Source organism: Mesoplodon bidens, assembly GCF_964165515.1.
Source record: "Mesoplodon bidens genome assembly, chromosome: 9".
Lineage (NCBI taxonomy): Eukaryota > Metazoa > Chordata > Mammalia > Artiodactyla > Ziphiidae > Mesoplodon > Mesoplodon bidens.
Genome location: NC_138166.1, coordinates 4,106,725 through 4,134,661, shown reverse-complemented (window position 1 = coordinate 4,134,661; position 27,937 = coordinate 4,106,725). Strand labels below are relative to the sequence as shown.

The window sequence follows — 27,937 nt, the reverse complement described above, 5'->3', positions numbered from 1 at the left end:
TTCAGACATTCTAACTTGTTTCTTTCAAACTATTTTCCCAAGGTCTTTAAAGAAACATGGAAACTTGCCTAGAAAAAAGTTTTTTCTTACATAAGTCAAAAGTCTGTTTTAATAAATTTCTAAACGCCTTGATGGCAGAAGCACATATGAGAAGTGTCAGAGTCTCAAGGAGTTGCAATTTCATTTGTGAGTTGAGGTTTGTAATTGTAAAGGCAACTTTCATAATCCTAAATTTTACTTCCACAATCTAGAATTCTCTGCACTGGAAAGCCCGCTTTCTTAAACTGTATGTATGACAGAGACTCTGCTTCTTTCAATTGGATTTTAAATAATTAAATAATCAAAACCGGTGACTTTAAATGATAAACTTTTATTCTGAATATACTGTTTTTGCACAGGATTTAACACAACATTTTCTGGGATTATAAATATTTTTATAACAGTAATATACAAATTTTTACAAAATGTTTTTATCGGGCTAATTTCCACAAAAGTGTCAAGAGAACATAATAAAAGGGAGAAAAGATCTTTTGTTCACAAAGCCACTTGGCCTTTTGCATGGATGCACACTGAGCACTTCAATAAAAGTATCCCTAATAGGATCCAACAACATACAGCACAACAAAAAAGACAGCTTTGTCAGGTCACACTGTAAACTCAATTGGCATCTATTCAAGACAGTATCCCATTAGTCTCAGTGGAATTTCTTTGAGTTAACCTTGTGAACTAGAAATAAATTAGATGAAACTTGGTAAGGGTTGCCTAAGACTTTGAAATTCTGGAATTTTTTCAAGAAATCAAGAAACTTCACACTTTTGCTTTACTGATTTGCTCTTTACAGAAATGTACATGGAATAATAGCAATGTTAACATTCTGCTATGGGAAAGCGACACACATTCCAGATAATTGTAAAATATTTGAAACTGTGGGCAAGTGAAACCATCATTCCATGCTATGCTTAAAGAAAAAGTCACAACATCCATTTTGTTACACTAGGTCAGACTCTATACCTCTAGACACTTTAATGTCAACTAACATGATTAATGGAATAGTTCAGAGTTTTAAATTAAGACATAGAATTTAAGCTTTGGTGGAGAGAAAGATTTAAATGAGATGTAAAATACAAGAGAGCATCAAATAAGCAAGTAACACTTGGGTTGCAAAGGTCACTTAAAAGGGATACTGCCTATTTGAACCCTGTAAGGCCAGTTTTAAAGTTAATAAAAGGAATATTATAGGAAAACTTACAAATGGCAGCAACACTGTCTTGTTTTTTCCAAGTTAAGCAATGATGCCTCAAGCATTAGAAACATGAAAAAAGATCATACTAAAATCTTATAGGCCCAGTACCTAAAAGTCTCTTCAATCAAACTTGCTAACTATGTCATGTTAAAAACCTGTTACAAATATGGACCACGATTGGTGTTTGGCAGTAATGCTGGTTGTTCAAATGAAGAAATATAAACAAACCATTAACGCAAAGTTCATTCCTGTTATTCAACAGCAATGCAAGACTTTGGATTCTGTTAGTGACAAACTACATTAAGCTGCATGAGCATAGCAAAAATTAAGTAAGCAAAAGGGGTTTAAAAGCTTTTTTCTTGATCTCTTGTACTGTTTAGTCTTTGAATATAGGTATTTATAACAGGCTGAAATTTAAGTTCTTGTCAACAATAGAACTCAAAGAAAAATCCTAAATTAAAGATAACAATTGGATGGGACGAGTGTTACTGTCTTTCAAAAAATTACGCCAAATGCATGAAGAATAGTATTAGGCACAAGAACAAAGTTCTAACCCAATTTATTAACATATGTGAGAGCATGTTCTTACCCAATCTATTAACGTATGTGTGGTTGTTATAATATATGTTTATTTTATAATAGAAAACAAAGGATCACGGCAAGACTTGTGCATGTAAATATATTTTGATGGCAAGTGAAATCAAATAGGACCCTGCCAAGAGATGCCAAGTTTAACTGTGATTAACACAACAACAATGTAGTTGATGAAAACATCATTTCAGTGACATTAGCCATGAAAATATATTTAATAGAATTTAAAGATAATTTTAAGGTAGTTTGTTGTATGCTGGAAGCAATTCAGTTGTTTAAATATGCGTCGTTTATATACACAAACTAACATAACTGTATATTTCGATATCCCCTTCCCAACACACTCATGATTTAAAATAGTCTAGCAAAAGTTAACAATAAGTTTTAAATATTTAATTAACAAACAACATGACTTAAACATATTGTTATTAGAGTGAGAAATTCCATATTTTTTAAATCACTTTGGTGTTTTCTAAAATGTCAATATCAGTTACAAATGAGACTACAAAATCACAACAGTGCATTAGAAATGGTAACTGATGTCAACTCTTAGAACAATAGTTGGCAAAGTGATTCCATTTTCCCCTCCCCCCATTTTTAAATAAAAAAATATTTTAAATAAGGAAATGTACACAAATGGTACCTAGGGTATATTGGTGGTGGAGGAAATTACAAATGTATGCAAAGCTAAAACCAAAACAAATAGACCTTTTAAACTATGCTAAAGAATTGGTTATATCTTTGATATATGAAGCATATTAAAGCATGCCGGATAATGTTAATAAGATTTTTACTTAAAAATGGTATATAAGAAAATTTCCAGCATAGACACACACCAATATTTGGCATGTTTGAAAAAAGAACAAATGCATTTTACCATTAAAAATATCTGCATACTTCCAGCTTTCAGCAGAATTATTCCCTATAATTAGAGTTACACATTCATTGTTTTTACCCTTTCTTCAAATACTGTTTACCCCTGAAAATAATCTTTAAAAGCATATATAAATTCTGCTACCATATTACTCTATAATGAAATATCTGCTTTACTACACTAACCATTTTCACTAATGAGGCTGTATAAAAACAATTTTGATTATTCACAATCAAGTATTCGTGTGCATACATATAGATTCAAGGTTTCCTATTTGTTCAGATTATTGTAAAACCCTCATCAAACTGCATGGAAATTCTGGTCAATGATCATACCATTTAAAACAGAGGGAACAAAAGCAGCAGCAGCAGCAAGTTTGGGATTGTAAGTGCTGCTATTCCAGCGAATAAAGAGGAAACCTAGGATGAATCTTCATTGAGAACATATATGTACTCTTCAAAAAATAAATGTGTCAAATCTGATTTATGTACTTAAAATATCTGTACATAGGTTTTCAGGCAAAAGCACGAATCTGTATAAAATCCATTAATTCCCATTTCGCCATTTACCTAATCCAATCATTCAGCATTTACACTGCACAGTATATTCAGAGTAGTTTAACGACATTTTAAAAGATGACTTAAGTGCATTACATTGCAAGGTTCAGATTCTTACATAACAATAATGTCACTCAGTTAACTCTTCAATGGACTATACTCTACAGTAAGAGAAAAACAAACCGAAAGTTAAAATAGCAGCAGCATCATGCAAAATACCCTTTTGGTAACCAAAGTTCATTTATCACAAGAAAAAACATTTCCCCTCCCCCCAACAAGCTTTCCTTAGAGCATTTTGAAATATCTGGCTAGCACTACAGAACTTTACTGTGAACAAAAAGAACATTACATCAAAGCGTTTATTAAGGGCTCACATTTATGAGGAAATATGTCGCATATTAATTCTACCCTCAAGCACCTTTAATTTCTTAGTTATTATTTTCAGACAACAAATTCATTACCCCACCAAAACTTGGTCATCCTTTGTGTTATATTTCTGGCAGAGAAGTCATTCTTCATAAAGCATTTTAATCATGGCAATTTTTTTTCGTAGAAAATAAGCCATAATTTCTATTTTGACAGATTACACCAATGTTAATTATCTCTCTCCCTCTCTCTATGTATATGTTCAATACTAATTACTCAACGCAGGAAATAATTTTGAACAGAAGAATAAGGAAAAAATAACTCTTTCTTTTCCCCTAGAGATTTTCTTGGTAAAAGAACAAGGATTGCAGCAAGTCAGAATTCCAGGTCAAAATCAAGATAATTTGTACGATTCATAAACAACTGTGTGGGGAGCCCTTTTACATGTAATCACCAACAATGCAACAACAAATTCTCAAATTTTCCAATAGAGAGCATGTATAGTATTTTGCTTTGATGTTATATATAGATGATGCAGGGTTCACACTTGAGGATCTGACACCCTGACATGCAGCCAGCGGGTGCCTTAAGAGTCTGTGTCTTAAGAGTGATGCCGTGGGATGGGCTGAGCTAGTGGTCTGCTGATTCCACAGTTGACCCTCTTTTAATGCAATGGAGGGCTCATGTTTTGGCAGGGTCTGGAGTTTAATATGCAGATTTGATTTTAGAAGGTCATAACTGGTAGTGTCTGCTGCCAGATAAAAGCCAAAGTAGTACACATTGGATTCCGATGATGGACCATAGGGAGGGACTTAACCCAGAAACACCCCCGCAGTCGGTATAATCCTCCTGTTGGAAAGAAAAGGAAAACAGAAAACTCCTGAAAAATATTTAGTAAGACGTCTCCCAGAGCACGCCATGTTTAGTCCACTTCTGAACTCACCTTATAAAGCTGCTTTAATTTTAATCCAGATAAATTACACTGTCCTAGATTTTACTGTTCAACAATTTTAGATAAAGCCGTTTTCCTAGTACCGTTTGAAGAATGCTTTACATTTTTAGTTGTAGATTCTGATGATTATGAAAGGAAATACTTTAATAATAAATGCTGTTTTGAGTGATATTCCAATTTCTAAATTGAAAAACCTTACTTTCACAGTATTAAATATCCTTCTATATTTATAAGATATAAAAATAAAATTTCATAGTCTATTATAATTCCCAAGAATTATGATATTAGCAATTATGCTCAATAGGGCAAAGTTTGAGATTGGTAAAATAAATAAATTTGAGAAATGAACTTCTATTTTTCCTATCCCTTATATCCAATTTCAAACGTGAATGTATCATGCTGCACATGTAGCATCTGGACCTTCATCAAGAATTAAAATGAAGAATAATGTAGTTGAACCCTAAATGAAAGGACACTCTGAAAACTTATATCCAAAATAAAGAGCTAAGCTAGCAGGAGAGGTTTATCCTGTTTAGAGAACCATGAAATAGAAACTACATATTTGCTCATTTGGATCCCCCCTGTCTAGTGGCAGATCATTAGATTCCTTGTTAACACAAAATTATTCTTTACCTTTTATTCCTAGGTTCTGTATTCTGTAACATTTTCTGCATCCTTTGATTCCTTTAAATATACTGAATTTCATTAAAAAAAACTTCCTATCTTAAGAGGTACAAACTATTAGGTTAGAATAAGCTAAAAGGATATATTATACAACACGGTATATAGCAATATTTTATAACTATAAATGGAATAAAACCTTAAAAATTGTGAATCACTGTATTTTACACCTGTAACTTAAATAATATTATAGGTCAACTATACTTCAATTAAAAAAAACAAGAAAACCCCCCTTCTAATTATTTTCCTAAACATCTTTCAAGAATTCACTAATCCAAGGTTCATCTTCCAATAATCAAAATAATAGGTTATATAAGAAAATAAATTTTCTAGTCTGAATAATTTTACAAAGACTCTGAGCTCCCAGAGACTAAAACATTGGCTCTTTTTGCTCATTAGGGTTTAATACAGTGCATGCCACCAAGTAAATAACATTTCCTTCTTGAATTGTATTCTAAGGCAGCAGAAATCTGTTAAAGAGAATTCTGAGGAAAAAAATCTATTAAGGAATTTTTATTTTTCAAATCCCAGAAGTGGGATTGCTGGATTAGATAGTAATTCTATTTTTAATTTTTTGAGGAACCTCAGTATTGTTTTCCACAGTGGCTGCACCAATTTACACTCCCACCAACTAAGTGTAAGGATTCCGTTTTATCCACATCCTTGCCAGCATTTGTTATTTCTTCTCTTTGAGATGATAGTCATTCTAACAGGTGTGAGGTGATAAGTCATTGTGGTTTTGACTTATATTTCTCTGATGTGTACTGATATTGAGTATTTTTTCACATACCTGTTGGCCATCTGTATATCTTCTTTGTAAAAATGCCTATTGAGATCCTTTGCTTATTTTAAAATCAGATTGTTTATTTTTTTGATCTCGAGTTATATGAGTTCTTCATATATTTTGGATACTGGCCCCTTATCACATACATGATTTGCAAACATTCCCTCCCATTCTATGGGCTGTCTTTTAATTCTGTTGTCCTTTGCTGTGCAGAAGCTTTTAAGTTTGATGTAGTCCCACTTTTTCATTCTTGTTTTTGTTGCCTTTGCTTTCTTATGGTGACAAGTCCAAAAAGTCATTACCAACACCAATGCCAAGGAGCTTACTCCCTATTTTTTCTTCTAGGAGTTTTATGGTTTCAGGTCTTCAAGTCATTAATCCATTTTGAGTTGATTTTTGTGTACAGTGTAAGATAGTGGTCCAGTTTCATTCTTCTGCATATGGCTATTCAGTTTTTCTAGCACTCTTTATTGAAGAGACTATCTTTTCCCCAATGTATATTCTTGGCTCCTTTGTCATAAATTAATTGACCATACATGCATGGGTTATTTCTGGGTTCTCTATTCTGTTCCATTGATCTGTGTCTTTTTTTTATGCCAGTGCCATACTCTTTTGATTACTGTAGTTGTTTAATCTAGTTTCAAATCAGGATGTGTCATGCATCCGATTTTGTTTTTCCTTCTCAAGAGTGCATTGGATATTTGGGTCTTTTGTGGTTTCATATATGTATTTTAGGATTGTTCTAATTCTGTGAAAAATGCCATTGAAATGTTGATGGGGATTGCATGCAATCTGTAGATCATTTTGGGTGGTATGGACATATTAACAATTCTTCTAGTCTATGAGACCTGAATATTCTTCCATTTATTTGTGTTGTCTTCAGTTTCTTTCATTAATGTCTTATCGTTTTCAGTGTATAGGTCCTTCACCTTCTTGGTTACCTTTATTCTTAGGTATTTTATTCATTTTGATGCAAATACAAGTGGAATTATTTACTTTCTTAATTTCTCTTTCCGATAATTCATTATTATGGTATAGAAATGCAAATGATCTTTGTATATTAGTTTTGTATCTTGTAATTTCACTGAATTTGTTTATTAACTCTGTTAATAAAATGTTAGTTTCTTGATGGAGTCTTTAGGACTTTCTATATATAATATCATGTAATCTGCAAATAAAGACAGTTTTAATTCTTACTTTTCAACAGGGATGGCTTTTATTTCTTTTTCTTGCCTATTTGCTCTGCCTAGGACTTTGAGCACTATGTTGAATAAAAGTGGTGGGAGTAGGCATCCATATCTTCTTCCTGATCTTAGAAGAAAAAGCTTTCAGCTTTCACCACTGAGTATGTTAGCTGTGGTCTTGTCATATATAGCCTTTATTATGTTGGTGTACATTCCCTTTATATTCACTTTGTTGAGAGTTTTTATCATAAATAGATGTTGAATTTTGTTAAATGCTTTTCCTGCATCTATTAAGATGATCATATGATTTTTAGCCTTCATTTTGTTAATGTATGTATCATATCAATTGATTTGTGGATTTTGAACAATCCTTGCATTCCTGGAATAAATCTCACTTGATCATGGTGTATGACCCTTTTAATGTGTTGTTGAATTAACCCTGATAATATATTGTTGAGGAATTTTTCATCTATTTTCATCAAGGATATTGGCCTAAAATTTTCTTGTAGTGTCCTTGTCTGGTTTTGGTATCATGGTAATAAGGCTGGCATTGTAAAAGTGAATCAGGAAGTGTTCATTCCTCTTTAATTTTTTGGAAGAGTTTGGAAGGACAGGTATTAATTGTTCTTTGAATGTTCAGTAGAATTCACCAGTGAGGCCATCTGGTCGTGAACTTTGTTTCTTGGGAGGTTTTTGATAACTGATGCAATCTTCTTACTACTAATTGGTCTGTTCAGATTTCCTATTTCTATTTTTTCATGATTCAGTCTTGATAGGTTGTATGTTTCTAGGAATTTACCCATTTCTAGGTTGTCGAATTTTTTGGCATTTTACATTGTCTTGCTATTTCTCCCTTTAAGTCTGTTAATTTTTACTTTATATATTTAGTTGCTCCTATGTTGGGTGCATATTTACAAATGTTTATATCCTCTTGTTGGATTGACCACTTTATCATTATGTAATGACCTTGATTGTCTCATTACAGTTTTTAAGTCTATTTTGTCTATGTATACCCACCCCAGCTTTCTTTTGGTTTCCATTTGCATGGAATATCTTTTTCCATTTCAGTCTGTGTATGTCCTTAAAGTTGAAATGCGACTCTAATACACAACATAAAATCATCTCCTGTTTTTTTAATAGATTCTGTGACTCTATGTCATTTGATTGGAGAATTTAGTCCATTTAACATTTAAAGTAATTGTTGATAGATGGTAATTATTATTATTACTACAATTTTGTTATATTGTTTTTGAGCTATTTTGAAATTCCTTTGTTCTTTTTCTCTTATTGCTCTCTTCATTTGTGGGTTGATCATTTTCTATAGTGGCATGCTTAGATTCCGTTCTCTTTATCTTTTGTGTATCTACTATAGGTTTTTGCTTTGTGGTTATTATAACAACTGTTATAACATATTTTATGTAAGCCTCATAATATTTAGTGTTATAAATAAGTTGATAAGCCTCATAATAAGTTGATAACAGCTTAAGTTCAAGTGCATTCTAAAACCCTACATTTTACTTCCTCCTCCATATTTTGTTTTTGATTTCACAATTTACATATTCTTAGTCTGTGTATCCATTACTTATTGTATGACAGTTATTTTTACTATATTTGTCTTTTAACATTCATACTAGATGTATAAGTGATTAACCCACTATCATTACAATATTAGATTATTCTGAATTTAACTATATATTGGTCTTTACCAGTGAGATTTATACTTTCATATATTTTCCTGTTACTAATTAGTGCGGTTTTGTTTCAGCTTAAAGGAGCACCTTTAACATTTCTTGTAAGGCCAGTCTAGTGGTGATGAACTCCTTTAGTTTTTGCTTGTCTACAACTCTTCATTTTGCCTTCAAAGTGGAAGGACAGTTTTGCTAGGTAGGGTATTTTTGGTTGGCAGGTTTTTTTCTTTCAGTACTTTGAATATACCATGCCACTCCCTGCAGGGCTGCATATTCTGGTGGAAAGATCCTGGTAGCCTTAGAGGTTTCCTTGTATGTAACAAGTTGTTTTCCTTGCTGCTTTTAAGATTCTCTCCTTGTCATTTACTTTTAAAAAATTTTAATATTTTATATTAGAATATGGTTGATATACAATGTTGTGTTAATTTCAGGTGTACAGCAATGTGATTGTTTCACATAGACATATATCTACTCTTTTTTCAGATTCTTTTCTTACATAGGTTATTATGGAGTGTTGAGTGGAGTTCCCTGTGCTTTACAGTAGGTCCTTTTTGATTATCTATTTTACATATAGATCAGTGTGTATGTGTTGATCCCAACCTCCTAATTTATACCTCCCCCAATGTTTCCCCTTTGGTAACCATAAGTTTGTTTTTGAAGTCTGTGAGTCTGTTTCTGTTTTGTAAATAAGTTCATTTGTACCATTTTTTTTATTCCACATATAAGTGATATCGGATGATATTTGTCATTGTCTGACTTCATTTAGTATGATAATCTCTAGGTCCATCCATGTTGCTGCACATGGCATTATTTTGTTTTTTATGGCTGAGTAATATTCCATTGCATATATGTGCCACATCTTCTGTACCCATTCCTCTGTTGATGAACATTTAGGTTGCTTCCATATCCTGGTTATTGTAAATAATGCTGCTATGAGCATTGGGGTTCATGTATATTTTCAAAGTGTGGTTTTCTCCAGGTATATGCCCAGGAGTGGGATTGCTGTATCATATGGTAGCTCTATTTTTAGTTTTTTAAGGAACATCTGGACTGTTCTCCATAAAGGTTGTACCAATTTACATTCCCACTAACAGTGTATGAGGGTTCCCTTTTCTCTGCACCCTCTCCAGCATTTATTGTTTGTAGACTTTTTGATGATAACCGTCTGACTGGTGTGAGGTGATACCTCATTGTAGTTTTGATTTGCATTTCTCTAATAATCAGTGATGTTAAGCATCTTTTCATGTGTTTTTTGGCCATTTGTATGTCTTAGCTATTTATTTTTAATTAATTTTTACTGGAATATAGTTGATTTACAATGTTGTGTTAGTTTCTGCTGTACAGCACAGTGAATCAGTTATACACACACACACACACACACACACACACATATATATATATATGATAACATATACAGTTATCCACTCTTTTGTAGATTCTATTCCCGTATAAGTCCTTAGAGTATTGAGTAGAGTTCCCTGTGCTATACAGTAGGTTCTTGTTAGTAATCTCCAAATTTATCCCTCCTGGCCCCCCATACCCCATAGCAACCTTACGTTTGTTTTCTACATCTGTGACTCTACTTCTGTTTTGTAAACAGGTTCATTTGTACCATTTTTTTTAGATTCCACATATCATCTGTATGTCTTCTTTGGAGAAATGTCTATTTAGATGTTCTGCCCATTTTTTGATTGGGCTGTTTGTTTTTTTGATATCGAGCTGCATGATGTCTCTTTTGGAGATTAATCCCTTGTCTGTCACTTTGTTTGCAAGTATGTTCTCCCATTGTGTGGGTTGGCTTCATTGTGTTTATGGTTTATTTTGCTGTGCAAAAGCTTTGGAGTTTAATTAGGTCCCATTTGTTTGTTTTAATTTTCATCACTCTAGGAGGTGGATCCAAAATATCTTGCTGCGATTTATGTCAGAGTGTCCTGCCTCTGCTTCCTCTAAGAGGTTTATAGTATACAGCCTTACATTTAGGTGTTTAATCCATTTTGAGTTTATTTTTGTGTATGGTGTTAGAGAATGTTCTAGTTTCATTCTTTTACATGTAGCTGTCCAGTGTTCCCAGCACCACTTATTCAAGCGACTGTCTTTTCTCCACTGTATATTTTTGCCTCCTTTGTCATAGATTTACTTTTGATAATTTAATTAAAATGTGTCTTTGTATGGGTCTCTTTTACTTTAATTGAAAAAATATTTGAAATATAACATTATGTAAATTTAAGGTGTACATGTTAATTTGATAATTTATGTATTGTAATATGATTGCCATTAAAGTGATAATTAGCACCTCTATCACATTACATAGTTGTCCTCTTTTTAGTAGTTGGAATAATTCATTTTTAGTCTCTTAGCATATTTGATGAATATAATAGTTTTCTGTATTCACTGTACTGTGCATTAGATCTCTAGGGCTTATTTACTGCTTGTTGTAAGACTGTACCCTTGAACAACATCTGTCTTATCCTCTAACCCCCATTCCATGGTAACCACCATTTATTTCTGTTTTTATGAGTTTGGCTTTTTAGATTCCACACACAGTACTTGTCTTTCTCACTTAGCATAATGTGCCCAAGGTCCATCCATGTTGTTGCAAATGGCAGGCTGTCTTCCTTTCTCATGGCTGAAAAATATTACACTGTGTGTGTAAGTATAAATCCCACTCCTTATTTTATTCATTGGTTGATGGCCATCTAGGTTGTCTCCATATCTTGGCTACTATGAATAACGCTGCAGTGAATGTGGGAGTACAGATATCTCTTCAAAATCCTGTTTTCATTTCCTTTGCACATATACCCAGAAGTAGAATTGATGGATCATGTGGTAGATTAATTTTTAATTATTTGAGAAACCTCCATATTGGTTGCAGTAACTTACATTCCCACCAACAGTGTATACAGGTTCCCTTTTATTCACATCTCCCCAGCACCTGTTGTCTCTTGTCTTCTTGATGACATCCATTCTAACAGGTGTGAGGTGATAGCTCACTGTAGTTTTGATTTGTGTTTCCCTGATGATTAGTGATATTGAGAATCTTTTCATGTGCCTCTTGGCCATTTGGGTGTCTTCTTTGGAAAAATGTCTAGTTTTTCTGCCTTTTTAGTTGGATTATTTGTGGTTTTTTTTCTTTTGCCTTTGAGTTTTATGAGTTTTTAAATATATTTTGGATATTAACCCCTTATCTGATACATGGTTTGCAAAATTTTTCTTGCATTCTGTAGGATGAATTTTCATTTGGTTAATCGTTTCTTTTGCTGTGCACAAGTGTTCAAGGTTGATGTAGCCCCATTTGCTGATTTTTGCTTTTATTGTTTGTGCTTTTGGTGTTATATCCAAAAATCACTCTCAATTCCACTGTTGAGGAGCTTCCTCTCTCTGTTTCTACTAAGTTTTATAGTTATTAGGTCTTGTGTTAAATCTGTGATCCATTTTGACTTAATTTTCTGTGAGCAGTAAGTTAGGGGTCCAATGTCATCATTCTTCATGTGTTTATCCAATTTCCCCATTACCATTTGTTGAAGAGACTATCATTTCCTCATTGGGTATTCTTGGCTCCACTATCAAATATTAGTTGACTGTGTATGCAGGGGTTTAATTCTGGGCTCTCTTCTGTTCTGTTAGTCTGTGTCTATTATGCCAGTATCCTACCCTATTTTAAAAATTACTGTAGCTTTGTAGTACAGTCTGAAAACAGGACATACAATACCTCTGGCTTTGTTCTTTTTCCTGAGAAATGCTTTGACTATTTTGCAGACTTTGTCACTTCATATAAATTTTAGGATTTTTTTTTCTATCTCTGTGAAGAATGGCATTGGTTTTTTGATGGGGATTGTGTTGAATCTCAGGTGACTTTGAGTAGTACAGACATTTTAACAGTCAGTTCTTATGATCCATCAGCATGGATGTCTTTGCATTTGTTTGTGTCAACTTCGATTTCTTTTAGGAAAGTCACGTAGTTTTGATTGTACAGAACTTTCACTTCCTTGGTTAAAGTAATTTCTGGGTATTTCATTGTTTTTGATGTTATTGTGAGTGTGATAGTTTTATTTTTCAGACATTTCATCCTAGTGTATAGAAATGCAACCGATTTTTTATGTTGTTTTTATATCCTGAAATTTAGTCAAAGTGTTGATTAGTGCCAACAGTTTTTTACTGGAGTTTTTTATATACAGAATCATACCATGAGCAAATAATGACAGTTTTACTTCTTCCCTCACTATGAGTTTGGAGGTATTGCCTCTTCCTCACTTGGTTTGGATGTATTTGGGTAACTCTTATTTGTAACTCTCTGGGCTTCCTGGATTTGGGCATCTGTTTCTTTTCCCAGGTTAGGAAAGTTTTCACTCATTATTTCTTCAAAAAGTTTTCTGCCCTTGTCTGCTTTTCTTCTTCTGGAACACTATAATGTGAATTTTGGTCTGCTTGGTGTTGTCTCATAAGTCCCTTTAGCTATCTTCACTCTTTTTTTTAATTCTTTTTTCTTTTTGCTCCTTGATGGGATGAATCACTGCCCTGTTTGTGAGTTTACTGAGACTTTCTTCCACTTCATCCGGTCTGCTACTTGAACGCCTCACTATTGAGGTTTTCAATATAGTTGTTGTATTGTATTCTTTGGCTCTGTGTCTTCTGTTTGGTACCTTCTTGTGTTTTCTTTGTTGAAATTCTCAGTTCACGCATTCTTGTCCTGACATGGTGACCATCTTTATGACCAAATTTTGAACTTTTTCTCATGTCAGTCACTCTTCTCTGTTTTATTAAGGCCTGTTTGTGGAGTTTTATCTTTTTCTTTTAAAACATATTTTTCTGTGTCTTCATTTTCCTTGACTCTCTGTGTTGGGTTTTGTGCATTAGATAAAAGAAACACCTCTCTCCATCTTGAATTGGCTTTTTCTTCTTGGCTCCCCATAGTTGAGGACGTGCTAACATCTGTCAGTGTCCCAGTGGGGAAGGCTTCAGTCAGCATCAGGTACAGGCTGATTGGAGGCTGGATTCTCAGGCAGCAGCTTTCAAAGCATGCAAAAAGGCCTCTTTCAGGGAAAGACTGAGAGACGGGCATTTCTCTCCACTCCCTCTGTCCTGAATTGAGGGAATAGCCAGTTGAGAACTATTTGTTTGCTATGGTCCAGGATCCTTTGGTGCTTGTGAATGCCAGCCCTGCTGGTTACCAGAGCCAAGTGATAAAGGGGTGTGTCCTTTGGACAGCCACCTCAAAGGCCAGGATGCCAGGTGGGTTCACAAGCCTCTTTTAGGAAGGCACCACTGAACTGGAGTGGGACAGAGGGTCAGTAGGCATAGCCTACCCCTTCCCCTGTCTCCAGGGAGTCTTGCTGTAAGCCCCCAAAGCTGAGCTAAATTAGAAACCTTACTTACAGGCAATAACTTTTAAAGTATGCAAATAACCTCTGTCAGGAAATGAGTGGGAGAAGTGCATTTCTCTCGGCTCCTGTTTCTCTGAGCTTTGGAAAGATAGCCATGGTGAGTCCTTGCGAATCTGTTAAAAATTTTCTTTGTTGGCTATAGTCCTGTGGGTTTCATGGACACAAGCACCATTAGGCGTTCAGAGCTAGGAGTTTTGGGGGCCCATCCCTCAATGAGAGTCTTGGGGTGACAGATGTTCAATCTAAACCCTTCACTGCTCAGGGAAAAGCTGGGTGTTGTGAGTTCCCTTCTAATTTTATGTTGCTGTGCTGAGTGTGGGGTTTATGGAGATAAAGTTCCTCAGCCTTTCCTACCCATTTGGATGCATATTACATTTGCCCAGTGCGCAGGGGGTGCTCATCTACTTTCTAGATTTATCTACTTTCTAGATGCCTTTCAGAGGGAATTGTTGTTTATAGGTGTAGATTTGGTAGGTCTGTGGGTTCAGGTGAGCTTTAGGCGTCCTATGTTGCCATCTTGGACCAGAACCTCAATAACTCACACTTTTATATTTTCAGCTGACCTCCACATTCATTGATCACTATCACCTCTCCTTCTGATCCTCAGAAAGATCTCAAACTTGTCCCCAAATATTATTTTTCTGAATGACACTTCTAGGAGTAATGGATCAGGTCAAAGACAACAAGTCATCTGTGATTTCTCCTTTTTTTCCTCAAATCTAATCTATCAGCTTGTCCTCTTAACTCTAGCTTCAAAATATAGCCTCAAACTTACTTACTACTTACCATATCATGTCCAAATTACCATTACTTCTTGCCTACACTCCTGCAAAAGCTGCCTCACTTGTCTCTCTGCTTCTACTCTTGCCCTTTATCAACTTTTTCTCCAAAAAGCAGTCTTCTTAAAACCGTAGATCAAATCCTTTCATGCACTTCTTGAAATTTCTCAGAACAAAATCCAAATTTCTTATGAAGGCCTACAAAGCCTTAGGTGGTCTGCAGCCTGGCTGCCTCTCCATCTTCATCCTATATTCCTCCCCCTCCCCTCATCACTCACACTGCTCTGATAACACTAACTTTCTCTGCAACAGGTCAAGGTATTACTATCTCAGGACCTCTGCACTTCCTCTTCTCTTTGTTCAAATACCTTTCCCTTTAGGTAGGTTAACCAGGTAAAAAAACAGGGTGCTGAGTTACATATGAACTTGAGATAAAAAATTATATTTTAGTATAAATGCATCTTAAATATCTCATGCATAGAAGAATGGCCTGATACATAGTAGGTGTACTGTAAGTACTTGATAAATGAGTAGTATGTACTCCAATAAAGCACTGCATATATTGATTGGTTAGAAACACTGTAAACGTAAAATATTAACTTAAAGGCTTAATTGTCACTTCACCAGGAGAGCTCCCCAGTTCTAGTTAAGTATTAATTTGATGGAATGGAAAGTTAGCACACATACAAGACCCATTGATGTATTAACGTAAAATACATCCTTATGTTCTAGAAATGTTATGGAAAGAAAAATATTCTCTCTGGCTCTGCTTCCATTGTTTTTATTTTTATATTTCTAGTGGGTTTTTTTTTTGGGGGGGGGGTTCACTTCCTCTGTGTGATGATGAGATATGTCTGTCTGTTTCAGTCTGGGAGGTGGTAGTTCAGATAACTTATTTGGAGTCCCTGAAGTCTGCACGTAGATTCACACTGAAAAATCTGTCCCTTCAGTTTCCTGATCATGTTTTCTCATGTGTTTTGCATGGGCAACCACATCTACCAAGACTTGTAATTATTATATGGAAGTAAATTATGAGATACATTCTAAAAACATTCTAAATCACAAATGCATAGATGTGGGAGAAACCTCAGCATTTTTTTCTACCTTAAAGAAAGAGACCAAAATCCCACTAACACCACGACCAGAAAAATCACTCTGATTTTTAAAGATTATTGTAGTAGATAATAATAACAGATTGGTAGCTGGTTTCAGCTTAAAATAGTAAAGGGATACAGTGCCAACATTATATACATACGTTTTAAAATATGAGTAATTTAAAAATTTAATTTTAAAATTAAATAATTTTAAATGAGTAATTCTAAAATATGAGTAATTTTATTTGATTTCCTTCTAGGGATCTCTTTCAAAATACTCTTAGTAAAGATATCAACTAAGAATCCCTCATTCTTTTTTTTCTTTCCCATTACTACTTAAAAGAAAAAGATGTCTAAACCATAGTTATATTCATGATTTCACCCCAAGGCTTACTTTTTTAAAACCAGGTATACTAGTGAGTAAAATCCTCTTCATTTTTCTCTTAGACAAGTATTACTAAACCCTTACTCTCCCTTTCTTTCCCCAACCAGAACCTGGGGTGACTAATTGCAAACAGTAAGAGTTCAAATCACTGGTAAGAACATCCACCAAATAATAGCTAACTTTTGAACTTAGATAGGTCTATACTTACGTCACCCACAGCAGCTTCAAAGAAAATGCATATTTAAAATTATTTAGGCAGGTAGATACTACATGTAACTCTTTTAATTGGAATAAGATCCCTAACAAATAGTTTCCTACAGAGAACCTTAACACACTTACCACATTAATTCATGAGGTAAGTTTAATGTACATATGTGTATACATACCTATACACACATTTATTCTGCATATTCATTTTTCATGTACCCAGTAACGTGCATTTATCAATTATGGTTGCATAAGATAATGAACTTCCTCAATAGTACATGTTATTGGCTTGCTTTACTTTCTTCTTTGATAAACTTTAGCTTTGTTTTTCTTTACCACTTAAATCTTCAGAACCATTATTTTATTATCCCAGAAGAAATTTAGTTTTTTCTGACACTCCCTCTGCTTCTCCACTTTCCCCTCCTCTGATGAGCTCACTGCATTTATAGTAATGGCCACATCTCCATCTAGTGGTTTCCTAACCAATGAATCCCTGGACAGCAATGAAGAAAGAATACAACAAAAGTGGTCTAGTTACAACAATCATGATTCTAGACCATCAAAAAAAAAACTGCAAAACTGTAAATGGAACCCTGAATGTAAACTCAGGCCCTAAAATATCTATTCAGTCGTACTGAGTATGTAATTCAGAAATTTGTTGAAGAGTAACAAATAATGATAATCTTCGCTTAGATAATGTAAGTTATACTAAAGCACTTCACTAAGAATATCAATATCTAAAAAATCTAAAAACGCTGTTTAAACCATATCTGTTTAGAAAGGAAAAATTAGATAATAAGCTTAGAAGGTACTGAATAATGCTTAATAAAATTGAAACAGATCATTAATTTTATGTTAGCATCTTCTGAAACAAAAATGATGAACAACTCTAATAATTGTCCTTAGGGTATTTCTCTTAAATAAAAAGTAAGATATTGTGAAGCATATAAAAATTTTTTTCTCCACACTGACTTAGTCTTTATACAAAACCTTGTGAGAAATTACTGATTTTTAAATAAATATAGGAAACTGATCTGCTCTGTTCAGGATTAGAAACTTATGTAACATTTGAAAGCTGCTATTCTCGAAACAACATTACTACTGGCATTTTAATAACCTGGTTTCAGGACATTTATTATAGTGGATTTAGGGATATGGATTACTTTTTAAAATTTCAAGCCAAACGCAAAAACAAAGAAAAATTAGAGAAAGTGACTGACCATCCACACCACATGAAAACTTGCAGTAAAATGAAGATAGGAGCTGACATCATGGTACAGGCACGACTCGTTGTGCATATAAGTTGATCCTATTAATAACGGGCAAAGTAGCAAGTACAGGAAAAGGAAGGAAAACACAGAAGACATACAAGATGAGATTTCATGCAATTTGCTGGCAGTTAGCAGTTTAAGTGAGCCTCCATCCAGAGCAGATTCACAGTGACCATTGCAAATAAGCATTACCAAAATATTCCACTGCCAAAAAAACACAAGACATTATTAGCACATTAAGCTACCGAGCAAAAGTTGTACTTTCACACACACTCCACTGTATAATTTATAGGAACTTGAGTATTGGAAGTTTTTGTCTTTGTAAAATCTGCATTATGCCTTGATCAAAAAGATAGTTACCTATGGTGAAAATATTGGGGGTAATGGTTTTTATATGATCTTTCAAGTGCATCTGAGTAAATTTAATCTCAGTCTTTGGTGACAAATAATTGATGAGGGAAGTTTCCCTAATGAATGATACTACCCGTGGGCCCACAAACAACATGCTTTGGGGAATGATTTGATGTGGCCAAAGTTCCTGAAGGTATATACTAGACAGAACAACAGAAGTCCTCATATCTGGATTTCATTTAAGGCTCAGTGTAAAATGAAAAAAAAATCAAGCAGCTGCAACTTTGAATCACTTTTCCCCCCAGAGAGGAATGATCAATAATAGTCCTTACAGAGATAACTGGGATTTATTGGCTAAAACATTTTGCTTTTTAAGCCTTATTCCCCATCACTGATTTTATTTATTCTTTGCTCCACTTTATATTGTCTATTTGCATGTTATGCATCTATGGAAATGCCTTATTCTTTTTTGGAACAAATGTGGCTACGTGTATTTGAGTCAATAAGTACATATTAGGTAAATCTGTTGTAAATAAACAACCACCTCTAGAAATGCACATTAGTCAATAAATGACCTGACATGTTTTTAGAATAAACAGTTCCCCAGATGATAACGCTTTATGTTTGCAAGCCACTTCATGCAAAGAGACATGACAGATTGGAGAACTGAGAAATATTATTTTTAAAATTTTAGTTTTTTATAAGTGAGAAATTTTTATATGGGCTTTATGCTTGAGAGTAAAGCTTCTTAAAAATTAAAATAATTTGAAAAGCATAAAGCTGCTTCTACATACAGTAAGTCCAAATAGTGTTTATGAGAGAAAGACAGCTGACCTATCGGAAAAGTAGTAGTCATCTTAAATAACATACATTAAATATGCTTTGTAAAATTATACCAACTTAACCCTGTGTTATTGACCTGGCCTAGTTTCAAACAATATATAAAAGTAATATAATTAACATAAATAATACATACCTAATAGGTGGCAGAATTAGAAACCATGTAAAGTACAATTACAAACTAAGGGGACGATAGTGATTTAACAGGTTTTTAAATACACTGAATGAAGACTAAACACAGAAAATGTTATAATAAAAATAACTGTTATATCTTCAGGATTGGAATATAAGTGAAGGTGGGCAACTCATATACCATTAGTAACGTTTACTGTCAGTTACGGGTCATTAGAAAGTTTTAAAATCATCAGATTTGTGATCTTGGATTATTAGTAAATTGGTCGGCATTGTGTTTGAAAGTACAATTTCTGTGGAAAGGACAGAAGAGGCAACTGTTAAGCTTATGCTAACCGTGAAAAATACTGAAATAAAAAAATCTATATACCAGCAAGTATGTCACGTTAATGAGAAACACTATGGTTATGGTTAAGACATTACACTGGAGTTAAAACTACAATTTGTCTCCTTAAATTATTGTGACCATTGACTTATATATTTTAATACAGCAAATGTTTGGTCTTACTTACCAAGGCATTGTTATCAAAGCAGACATCAGGTCCTTTTCGGTATCTGGGTTGCTTCACCATATCACAAGGATCTGGACCATCAGCTAAAGAAACTTGTTAAGGAATATGAAGTTACTTTTTTTTTTTTTTACACAATTAAAAAAATACAGTGCAACACACTTATTTCTCAAAGCAAGCCAGAGAAACCGATGCCATTATTCTGGTCCCACACAACCAGTTCAAGTACTATGGGATTTAAAGTACTGAACTGCCACAAATTTTCTCCTGTCTAGGGCCTGTGTGAAGAGATCAATGCTTTACACAGCATGGTCGCTGGCACAGAGGAAGTACTCAGGAAATATCTGTACAATACAAGTGGATGAAATGTGCAAATGACACATGACAAATCCGTCCCATAAGGGAGGGCCTGGGTGCCTCCTATTTAGCAAGACAGAAATAGAAGCTAATTCCTAGTAATAAACATCAGTTCCAAACATAGGTGAGGACCATGTATTTTTCCAGAAACAGCAAAAACTAGAGGCAGTCTACCGAACCTCTGCCTGCAATGCTTCAATAGTCATTTCACTGTCATTTAGCATATTTACTACTCGAAGGCTTTTTAGCATTACTGCCATGGCAGTTCTAGCATACAACAGGATTCACCTTCCTTTTTTAAGGCTGAATAATATTCCATTGTAGGTATAGACCCCATTCAACTCCATTTGTGATGACGGGCTGTTGAGAGCTTTCAAGCCACAACAATCCCGTTTCCCTTCTGTCCCACACCTGGGCGGGCTGACAGGGAAGACTGAGTGTCCCCTCCTTTGGCACTGCCTGGAAGTTCGGGCCAACAAGCCCCAGGCAGCACTGGCAAAGGCCCAGCACGGTCCCCAACCACCATAAAACCCTGAGCCAGGTACTTCTCCCTGCCCTCTCTAGCCATTTTCAGGGCTACTTGGGAACCTGCACTGCTCCCTCCACAAAGACTCAAGGTACCATATGAAGCCTTTCACATCCTCTTGGTGCACGTGTGGCATCATCAGTCTTGACATCCAAATGACACTTTGTGTGGAGGGTCCATTCTGCCTCTGTGAGGTGATCTCAGCACTCTGTGATATTTTCCTCTTTCGGGGCACGAACAACGTGACGAGGTTAAAAATGCGCAGCTTTAAGACGGTTTTCCATTCCAAACCTCTCCAGTGTCAAAGGATACAAGTCTGCTCTGCTTGTATGAGCAATCGTGTGTCACAGGGACAAGTCCCTTTGCTCTCAACCATTATGAATATTAAGTTGGTGTTCATAAGTTTTTCTACGTGGAAGATTCTGTAAAATAAATATTTTTAAAAATCAGAAAAAATTATCATCTGAGAAAAGAATAGATTTCAAAGATTTTTACATATTAAAATGAAAGAAAATAGGACCTTTTGAAACAAAGCATCACCTACACAAACAGTAACATTGAATGATTTTAGAAGAGAAAGATGACCATGTTTGATTAACATGGACATGCTCTCTCTCAAATGAATACTAAAAAAATTCCAACAGATGTTTTAAGTGTGACCTTTGTTTCTTAAGTGATAGTCCTCAATGCAAAATAAACACCATCTAGTTGTTTCATTTTACATATTTAGGGAACTGTGGTATCTATCACTGAAAATGTGCCCAAGTTGCCTTGTTGTACAGTAAAGGAAAGTAGGAGCACAAAAATGGCTCAGCATTTCCCCAAGTCACGGCAGACTGAAGTCTGGATCAGTGCGGTTCAACAAACTTTCTGTGAAGATAGAAACGTCTTCCGCTTTAACCAGCCTGGTAAACAATTGCCACCTGAGGCTATTGAGCACCTGAAATGGTGACTGACTAGCGTGACTGAGGCAGAAAATTGTAATATTATTTAACTGCAACTTGATGATTGAAATTGCCACCTGTGGCTGGTCACTACTGAGTTGGGACAACACAGGCAATAGACAGAATTATGGGCTTTGAATTCCATGCGGTGTGTTCTCCACATCTTAAGCTGCTTCTACCTTCCACAATAAAAATGTAGATCTGTCATTAAAGGGTAATTTATTTTTCAAATAATGGGATTTTTTTTTAACCTATTGAAGTTGGGACACAGCATAAAGTTACACAGCACAAATGTAAAAGTGATTGAACTTAATATCTTATATTGATCTTTACAGTTTAACTTAGTCATTTTTTAAAGCATATATTGCTATTCCTGAACATCAATCAATGAAAGCCCAAAGACTCTAAACTCTTTCTGATGTACCCATTAAACATGCCACAGTTCTGTTTCCTGAAGGTGATGTCCTGATATACTAATCTCGAAACAAGATGGTCTGCTTTTTTCTGAGTACATCCCCTTTCCTCCTCCTAGGATATACAGGTTTAATAAAGTAAGTCATAAAATCATACTGACCATGTTTATTAAAAATCTGTGCTAGTTTCAGTTAAGCCCTTCCTGAAAATATATATATATTAAACTGTTATAAACTTCATTTCCAAATCGCCTAGCAACTATCTATTCCATCCCTGTCAGCTGCTCAAATTACCTCACCTCCTCATCTTTCCTCTTCTCCCTGTTAACATTTCTTCTAGAATAAGCTGTCCTCAGCTACCGAAAACAAAGTGTCCCAACACTGTGCCTTTCTGCTCCGTTCTCAGGGATCCTGTGACATGGATTATCCCGTTCCTTTCAAAACTTCAAGAATCTCCCACCTTGCCTTTCTCTCACTCATTACAACAAAATTCAACCTCTCCATCTCTTCCAACATTTTTTCAGGAGGTTTTATGGGCGGTAATGACTAACATTAACCTTGATTTTAGGAAATGATATGTTCTCCTAGTTCTTTCAGTTTCAACTCAAAGATACATTCAATTCTAAATTTAAGTGAAGACTACAAGTAAAACTTACTAGCCAAGAATATTTTTGTTCACCTGTTTCGTAAATATAATTAATTCTAATCTTATCAGAGAAAATAATCTCTGAAACTATCTCTACATTAGAAAAATTTTAATGTGGATTCTTCTAGACAAAGTATAACACAATCAAATTCCTCTATGTTCTGCCTAAAAGTGGGTGTAATTTTTTTGATCACGTAATTATTACAGCTGAAGGGATTACAACTTATCAGAGTTAGAATTAATTTTAAAAACCTTCAGAAAAACTGAAGAGCTCTGATTATTTTCAACTTAAAGCAGTTATTCAGATCTCTCGCACTCAAAAGACAACCTCCGTTATTTTCTGTGACGAATACAATAGTAAATACAATTCCGTTATTTTCTCTGACGAATACAATAGTGAATACAATTTCTTAGTCAAACAGGACTAGTCCAGAAATGAAGAAACAAATTACCTGGAACAGTTTCCACAGTCTAATACACCGCTGAATGATTTACTGTCGTTATCGAAGAAATACTGGGTTTGTTCGGTAATGCAGCTCTGCTTTGACAGAGAGGCTGTGAAGTCGTCATCTTCCATCTCAACTGTGGGGAAAATAAAGAGCATCACCATGAGGGGACACTTCGGTCGGTCTCCCAGAGCCTTCATTTCTCACAGAGCAAAACAAATGTATGAGGGCAGGCACCTCAACTGGCTTGTTTACTCCGTGTGGCGTGTGGCGTAGTGGCAGCCCTTAAAGATGCCCAATAACTATCAATAGAATAAATGAATTTGAATACATTTGAGTTTGAATACAGCTGCAAAACAGAGGCCAATGTGACCTAGGAATGTTTCTAAGGCAGTAGGAAAGTTCTGACAAAAAGATTTCAACCTACAAAAGTGTTAAATGGACGATCTCTCTCTCTCTCTCACACACACGCACTTTCTGAGTTTTGAACTCGGAGCATCCAAAAAGAAAATGTTAATTATTATGACAGTATCTGAGCATTTACATACCTGCCTCAAGAAGTCGTGGAAAGGTCAAACTCAAGAGAAACTGCTGTAGAATAGACCTGAATTTTAAATATGAAAAAGTATTGATATTTTCCTTCATAAATTAACAAAAACCAGAGTATTTTGGCATGTACACAAACACGTTTCTTTTTCATCTTTTTGGAAAAAGTTGAGAATTTGCTAATAGAAAGTTGAGGAGCATTTTTATATAAGTATTTCTTAAATTATGCAAGACATTGTCAATTCCCTTCTGTAAAAGAAGTCATGAAGTCAGATGTGTTCAGGACCCAGTGAGGGACACATACGTGTCAAGACACCTAATACAAAATCAGAGCAAGGAGAAGTGATAACTCTAAGAGGAAGAATGTCATCATTCTGCTGCATAGTTTTCACACTCAAGGTTTTCTCCTTATTTTAGTTATTAAAGCTCTGTGGTAGGAAAAAAAAAAAAACCCAAAACAAAAATGACTTTGTACCATGAGTTTACAAACTATTTACAATATAGAACATATTTGTAAATACATAATGTGGCATTCATGAAATACAATAGACATATATATAGGGCATATGGCATGTTTCAGTTTTACAATAAATGACAATTGAGCCAAATATCAGTAAAAACTCATCTGGAACTGAGTTTAGTTAAAACAAAAGTTAGGGGGAAGGCTGAGGAGGGGGAAGGTTCTGGCCAGAAAATAGCATAAAGACAAACAAGTATTTCAGGATGCCTATGAGCTTCAGAAAACCTACGTAAATGCATATACAAATGTCATTGTCAGAACAGAAAGCACCCTTTTTCACAATTTTTTTTTAGGAAAAATTGGATTTTTAATCTAACATCTTTGCTATTTTAATAAAATGGCATAATCATTTAATTTTCGCTGGGAAAGCCACAACATCAAGTGAACATTATAGATTAAACTTAGACAATACCGTAGGGTAATGATACAAAAGAGAGAGAGATAGGGAGGGAGGGAGGGAGGGAGAGAATGGACCCAGACACAACAGGAGGATTAGTTACTTGACTGATCAGACCCAAACAGTGACAAATTTGATCTTCCAGATTTTCCACAGTGCCTCAATAAGCAGTTTAAATGTCTTCTTTTCATAGATGGCAGGATATAGGTAAGAGGGGAAGGAGGGAGGAAGGGTAGAACCAGTGAAAAGAAATAATTAGATCCATTTCAGGAACATGATGCCAGCCTTTGTAAGAAAAATGAGGAGGTAGAAAGATAAGTCATCATGTCATGAATTTCATGGATGAAGACATTTAACTCGCATAATGAAGGCAATAAATAGTAACTTTTTATAGATCAATATGCCTAAAATGTAAGGATTGAGTATAATATAAAAAAAAAAAAATGAAAAGAGTTTCAACAGATCCATAGATAAAAGAAGCCCCTGAAAAGGCCGAAGTGTGCCTGAGCATAATAGTGTTTTCATATAAAAAGCTGAATAACTGTAATGGTTTTACAGTGATCATTAAGAAAAAATACTTATGAATATTACCAAGATGTGCTGTAGGAAATGAAAAAACTAGTTCCCATAATAACTATCTACATGTCCATCCTTCCATCACTTTCTTTACTATTTCACAACATTTTTCTCTCAATACCAATAAAACTACAATTTTGACTTACCAGGCAGCAGCAGTGGCCCACCAGCCAAGGTGTAATATGTCTGCTATTGATGGCTATAAAATAGAATAAAAAAGTATTACATTAATCAACGCTGAGTGTACCTCTGAGAGAACGGAAGGGTGAGCTGCATATTATTACTGACCACGTATGCTGAGCGATGCCCTGCTCCTTGCTTTGGTGCAGCTCCAGGCTCACACACTGACTGATAATCATAAGATTTATTATAAGCATAAACTGATATATTAACCAGGTGTCTCATCAAACTTGGATCAATCTCTCCAAAAAATCTTCCAATCTGGTACAGAAAAAAATAATAAAGTTTCAAATGTAAGCCAAATATTAACACCTGAGCCAGTACAAACAAAAGAAATGATACAAAGAAACAGAACTAAAACTATTGAGGGGCTTGAAAACAAAAGCAAGTAATAAACAAGTATATGATACTCTGAAAGAACTCCAGTGAGATTAGGTATTTGCATTTCTGAATGGCTCCCTGTGCTATCTGGAAGGAATGGACACTTTACTAAGCCTTAAGTCACAATCCAATAAGAGAAATGGTGAAACTAGAAAAAGAAACTTGTAAGGACTGTGCTGAACTGGAGTGAGTCCCATCTATGGGGACAACCTCTAGCTCACCAATTCCAACCCATAAATATTGTAATTTAGGAAAACTGTCCAGTATTGAGAGATCATTTTTGTTTGTTTTTTAAAGAGAAGCCAGATATACAGATTCAGAAATGAATTAGTTGGCAATTAATTCTACTTTGTTTAAAATCCTGTGTAAACCAAAGAACCTAACTGTTGCCAATTTCCAAATTTCAGGTTAGAATTTTCATCTGTTTCAAACCAGCTATGTATTAGGACTGACATTATCAACTGATTAATATGTGAACATTTTCTAAATTTCTGAGAGATCAAAAATAAAAAGTTCATATGATGTTAAAATCCTTAGCTCTATGTTTTAATGGTAACGGTACCAGAAAGTAAACTCAGCTAACAAATATAAGGAAAACTAGTTTTAGGATGCATTTTTTAATGGTTTATATAACCTTAAGAACTTCAATTATCAATTCTTATAGTGGTGTGAAGGAGTTTTGTAATGTTGATCAGGGAAACACACTTTGGAAACGCTACTCCTTGTCACTTTAGGTACAAACCTGGTTAGTGTAATCGTCATGATTTGCCATCAGAAGAAACCCACCGTCATCTAGAATCACACAATCCATTACCTAGCAAAACAAAAATGACAGTTAATACACTTTTTTTTTTTTTTTTTGCGGTACGCGGGCCTCTCACTGTTGTGGCCTCTCCCCTTGTGGAGCACAGGCTCCGCATGCACAGGCTCAGCGGCCATGGCTCATGGGCCCCAGCCGCTCCGCAGCATGTGGGATCTTCCCGGTCTGGGGCACGAACTCGTGTCCCCTGCATCGGCAGGCGGACTCTCCACCACTGCGCCACCAGGGAAGCCCAGTTAATCCACTTTTTTTGGAAGGTTAGGTTACATAATCATTACTCCATTATATAGATGATTATAACAATAAAAATATGAGAAAAACTTAGATAACTGTATCTCCTCTTGAACATATATGCTCAGGAGATTCTGATGAAATAAATTAAGGGCATGCATATAGATTGCTGTCAAACCATCAAGGCTTGAAATTCCACTACGATCCGTCCAGTTAAAATTGTCAACTCAGGGACTTCCCTGGTGGTGCAGTGGTTAAGAATTGCCCGCCAATGCAGGGGAAAATGGGTTTGAGCCCTGGTCTGGGAAGATCGCACATGCCACGGAGCAACTAAGCCACAACTACTGAGCCCACACGCCGCAACTACTGAAGCCCATGCACCTAGAGCCCGTGCTCCACAACAAGAGAAGCCACTGCACCACAATGAAGAGTAGCCCCTGCTTGCTGCAACTAAAGAAAGCCTGCAGGCAGCAATGAAGACCCAACGCAGACCAAAAAAAAAAAAAAAAAAAAGTCAATTCAGTCTGAACGAAAACATAAGAACAAATCAGAAATAATCTTTTCGCCACCACACTGTCATCTAAATGAACCAGGAAACTGGATAAACCAAAACATTTAATAATGTACAATTATTATTTTAAACACATAAGGTTTTGACAAGAAAGACATTAATAAAAATCCATTTGGGGACTTTAAAAAGCAGCAGCATGAGGTTATTTATAACTATTTTATACTAAAAATATTTGATTGGATAATTTGAGATGTAAAAGCAGGAAGCAAGACAAAAAAAATGTCTCTGACAGAGGAAAAATAATCATATATCCTAAAGTATTCCCATCCAGTTTAAATTATGTGTAAATGCATGAATCAATTTAATAATTTTTATTGTATAAAATCACAAAAACATTGTTTTCAGATTTGGGGATGTAATGCATTCTATTTTTCTAATGTGGAAGGAGCTTGCTAAAACCTTTGCTCTAAAAACAGCTGACACGTAGTCTATGTAAAATGGATGTTACAAAAATAATTAAAATTACTGGCTTATGATTTCACAAGACTAGGAGTGATAAAATGATATGAAACCC

The 27,937-nt window shown here is 35.0% G+C and overlaps 1 protein-coding gene across 2 annotated transcripts in view; it reads right to left on the bottom strand.

The window, feature by feature from the left end:
- Positions 1 to 350: 350 nt before the first annotated feature.
- The window catches only part of CACNA2D1 (calcium voltage-gated channel auxiliary subunit alpha2delta 1), a 504,082-nt gene continuing 476,495 nt past the window's right edge, over positions 351 to 27,937 (bottom strand). The window contains exons 31-38 of one of the 2 annotated variants that reach the window (XM_081243692.1): positions 26,544 to 26,615; positions 25,529 to 25,681; positions 25,387 to 25,439; positions 23,750 to 23,805; positions 23,208 to 23,337; positions 21,065 to 21,174; positions 19,873 to 19,955; positions 351 to 4,480 (exon numbers count right to left, since the gene is read on the bottom strand). In XM_081243692.1, coding sequence (XP_081099818.1) covers positions 4,364 to 4,480; positions 19,873 to 19,955; positions 21,065 to 21,174; positions 23,208 to 23,337; positions 23,750 to 23,805; positions 25,387 to 25,439; positions 25,529 to 25,681; positions 26,544 to 26,615 — 774 coding nt within the window. In that variant the 3' untranslated portion in view covers positions 351 to 4,363. Of the gene's footprint in view, positions 4,481 to 17,925; positions 18,076 to 19,872; positions 19,956 to 21,064; positions 21,175 to 23,207; positions 23,338 to 23,749; positions 23,806 to 25,386; positions 25,440 to 25,528; positions 25,682 to 26,543; positions 26,616 to 27,937 lie in introns of those variants that run through there. The other variant, XM_081243691.1, reaches the window with a different exon arrangement.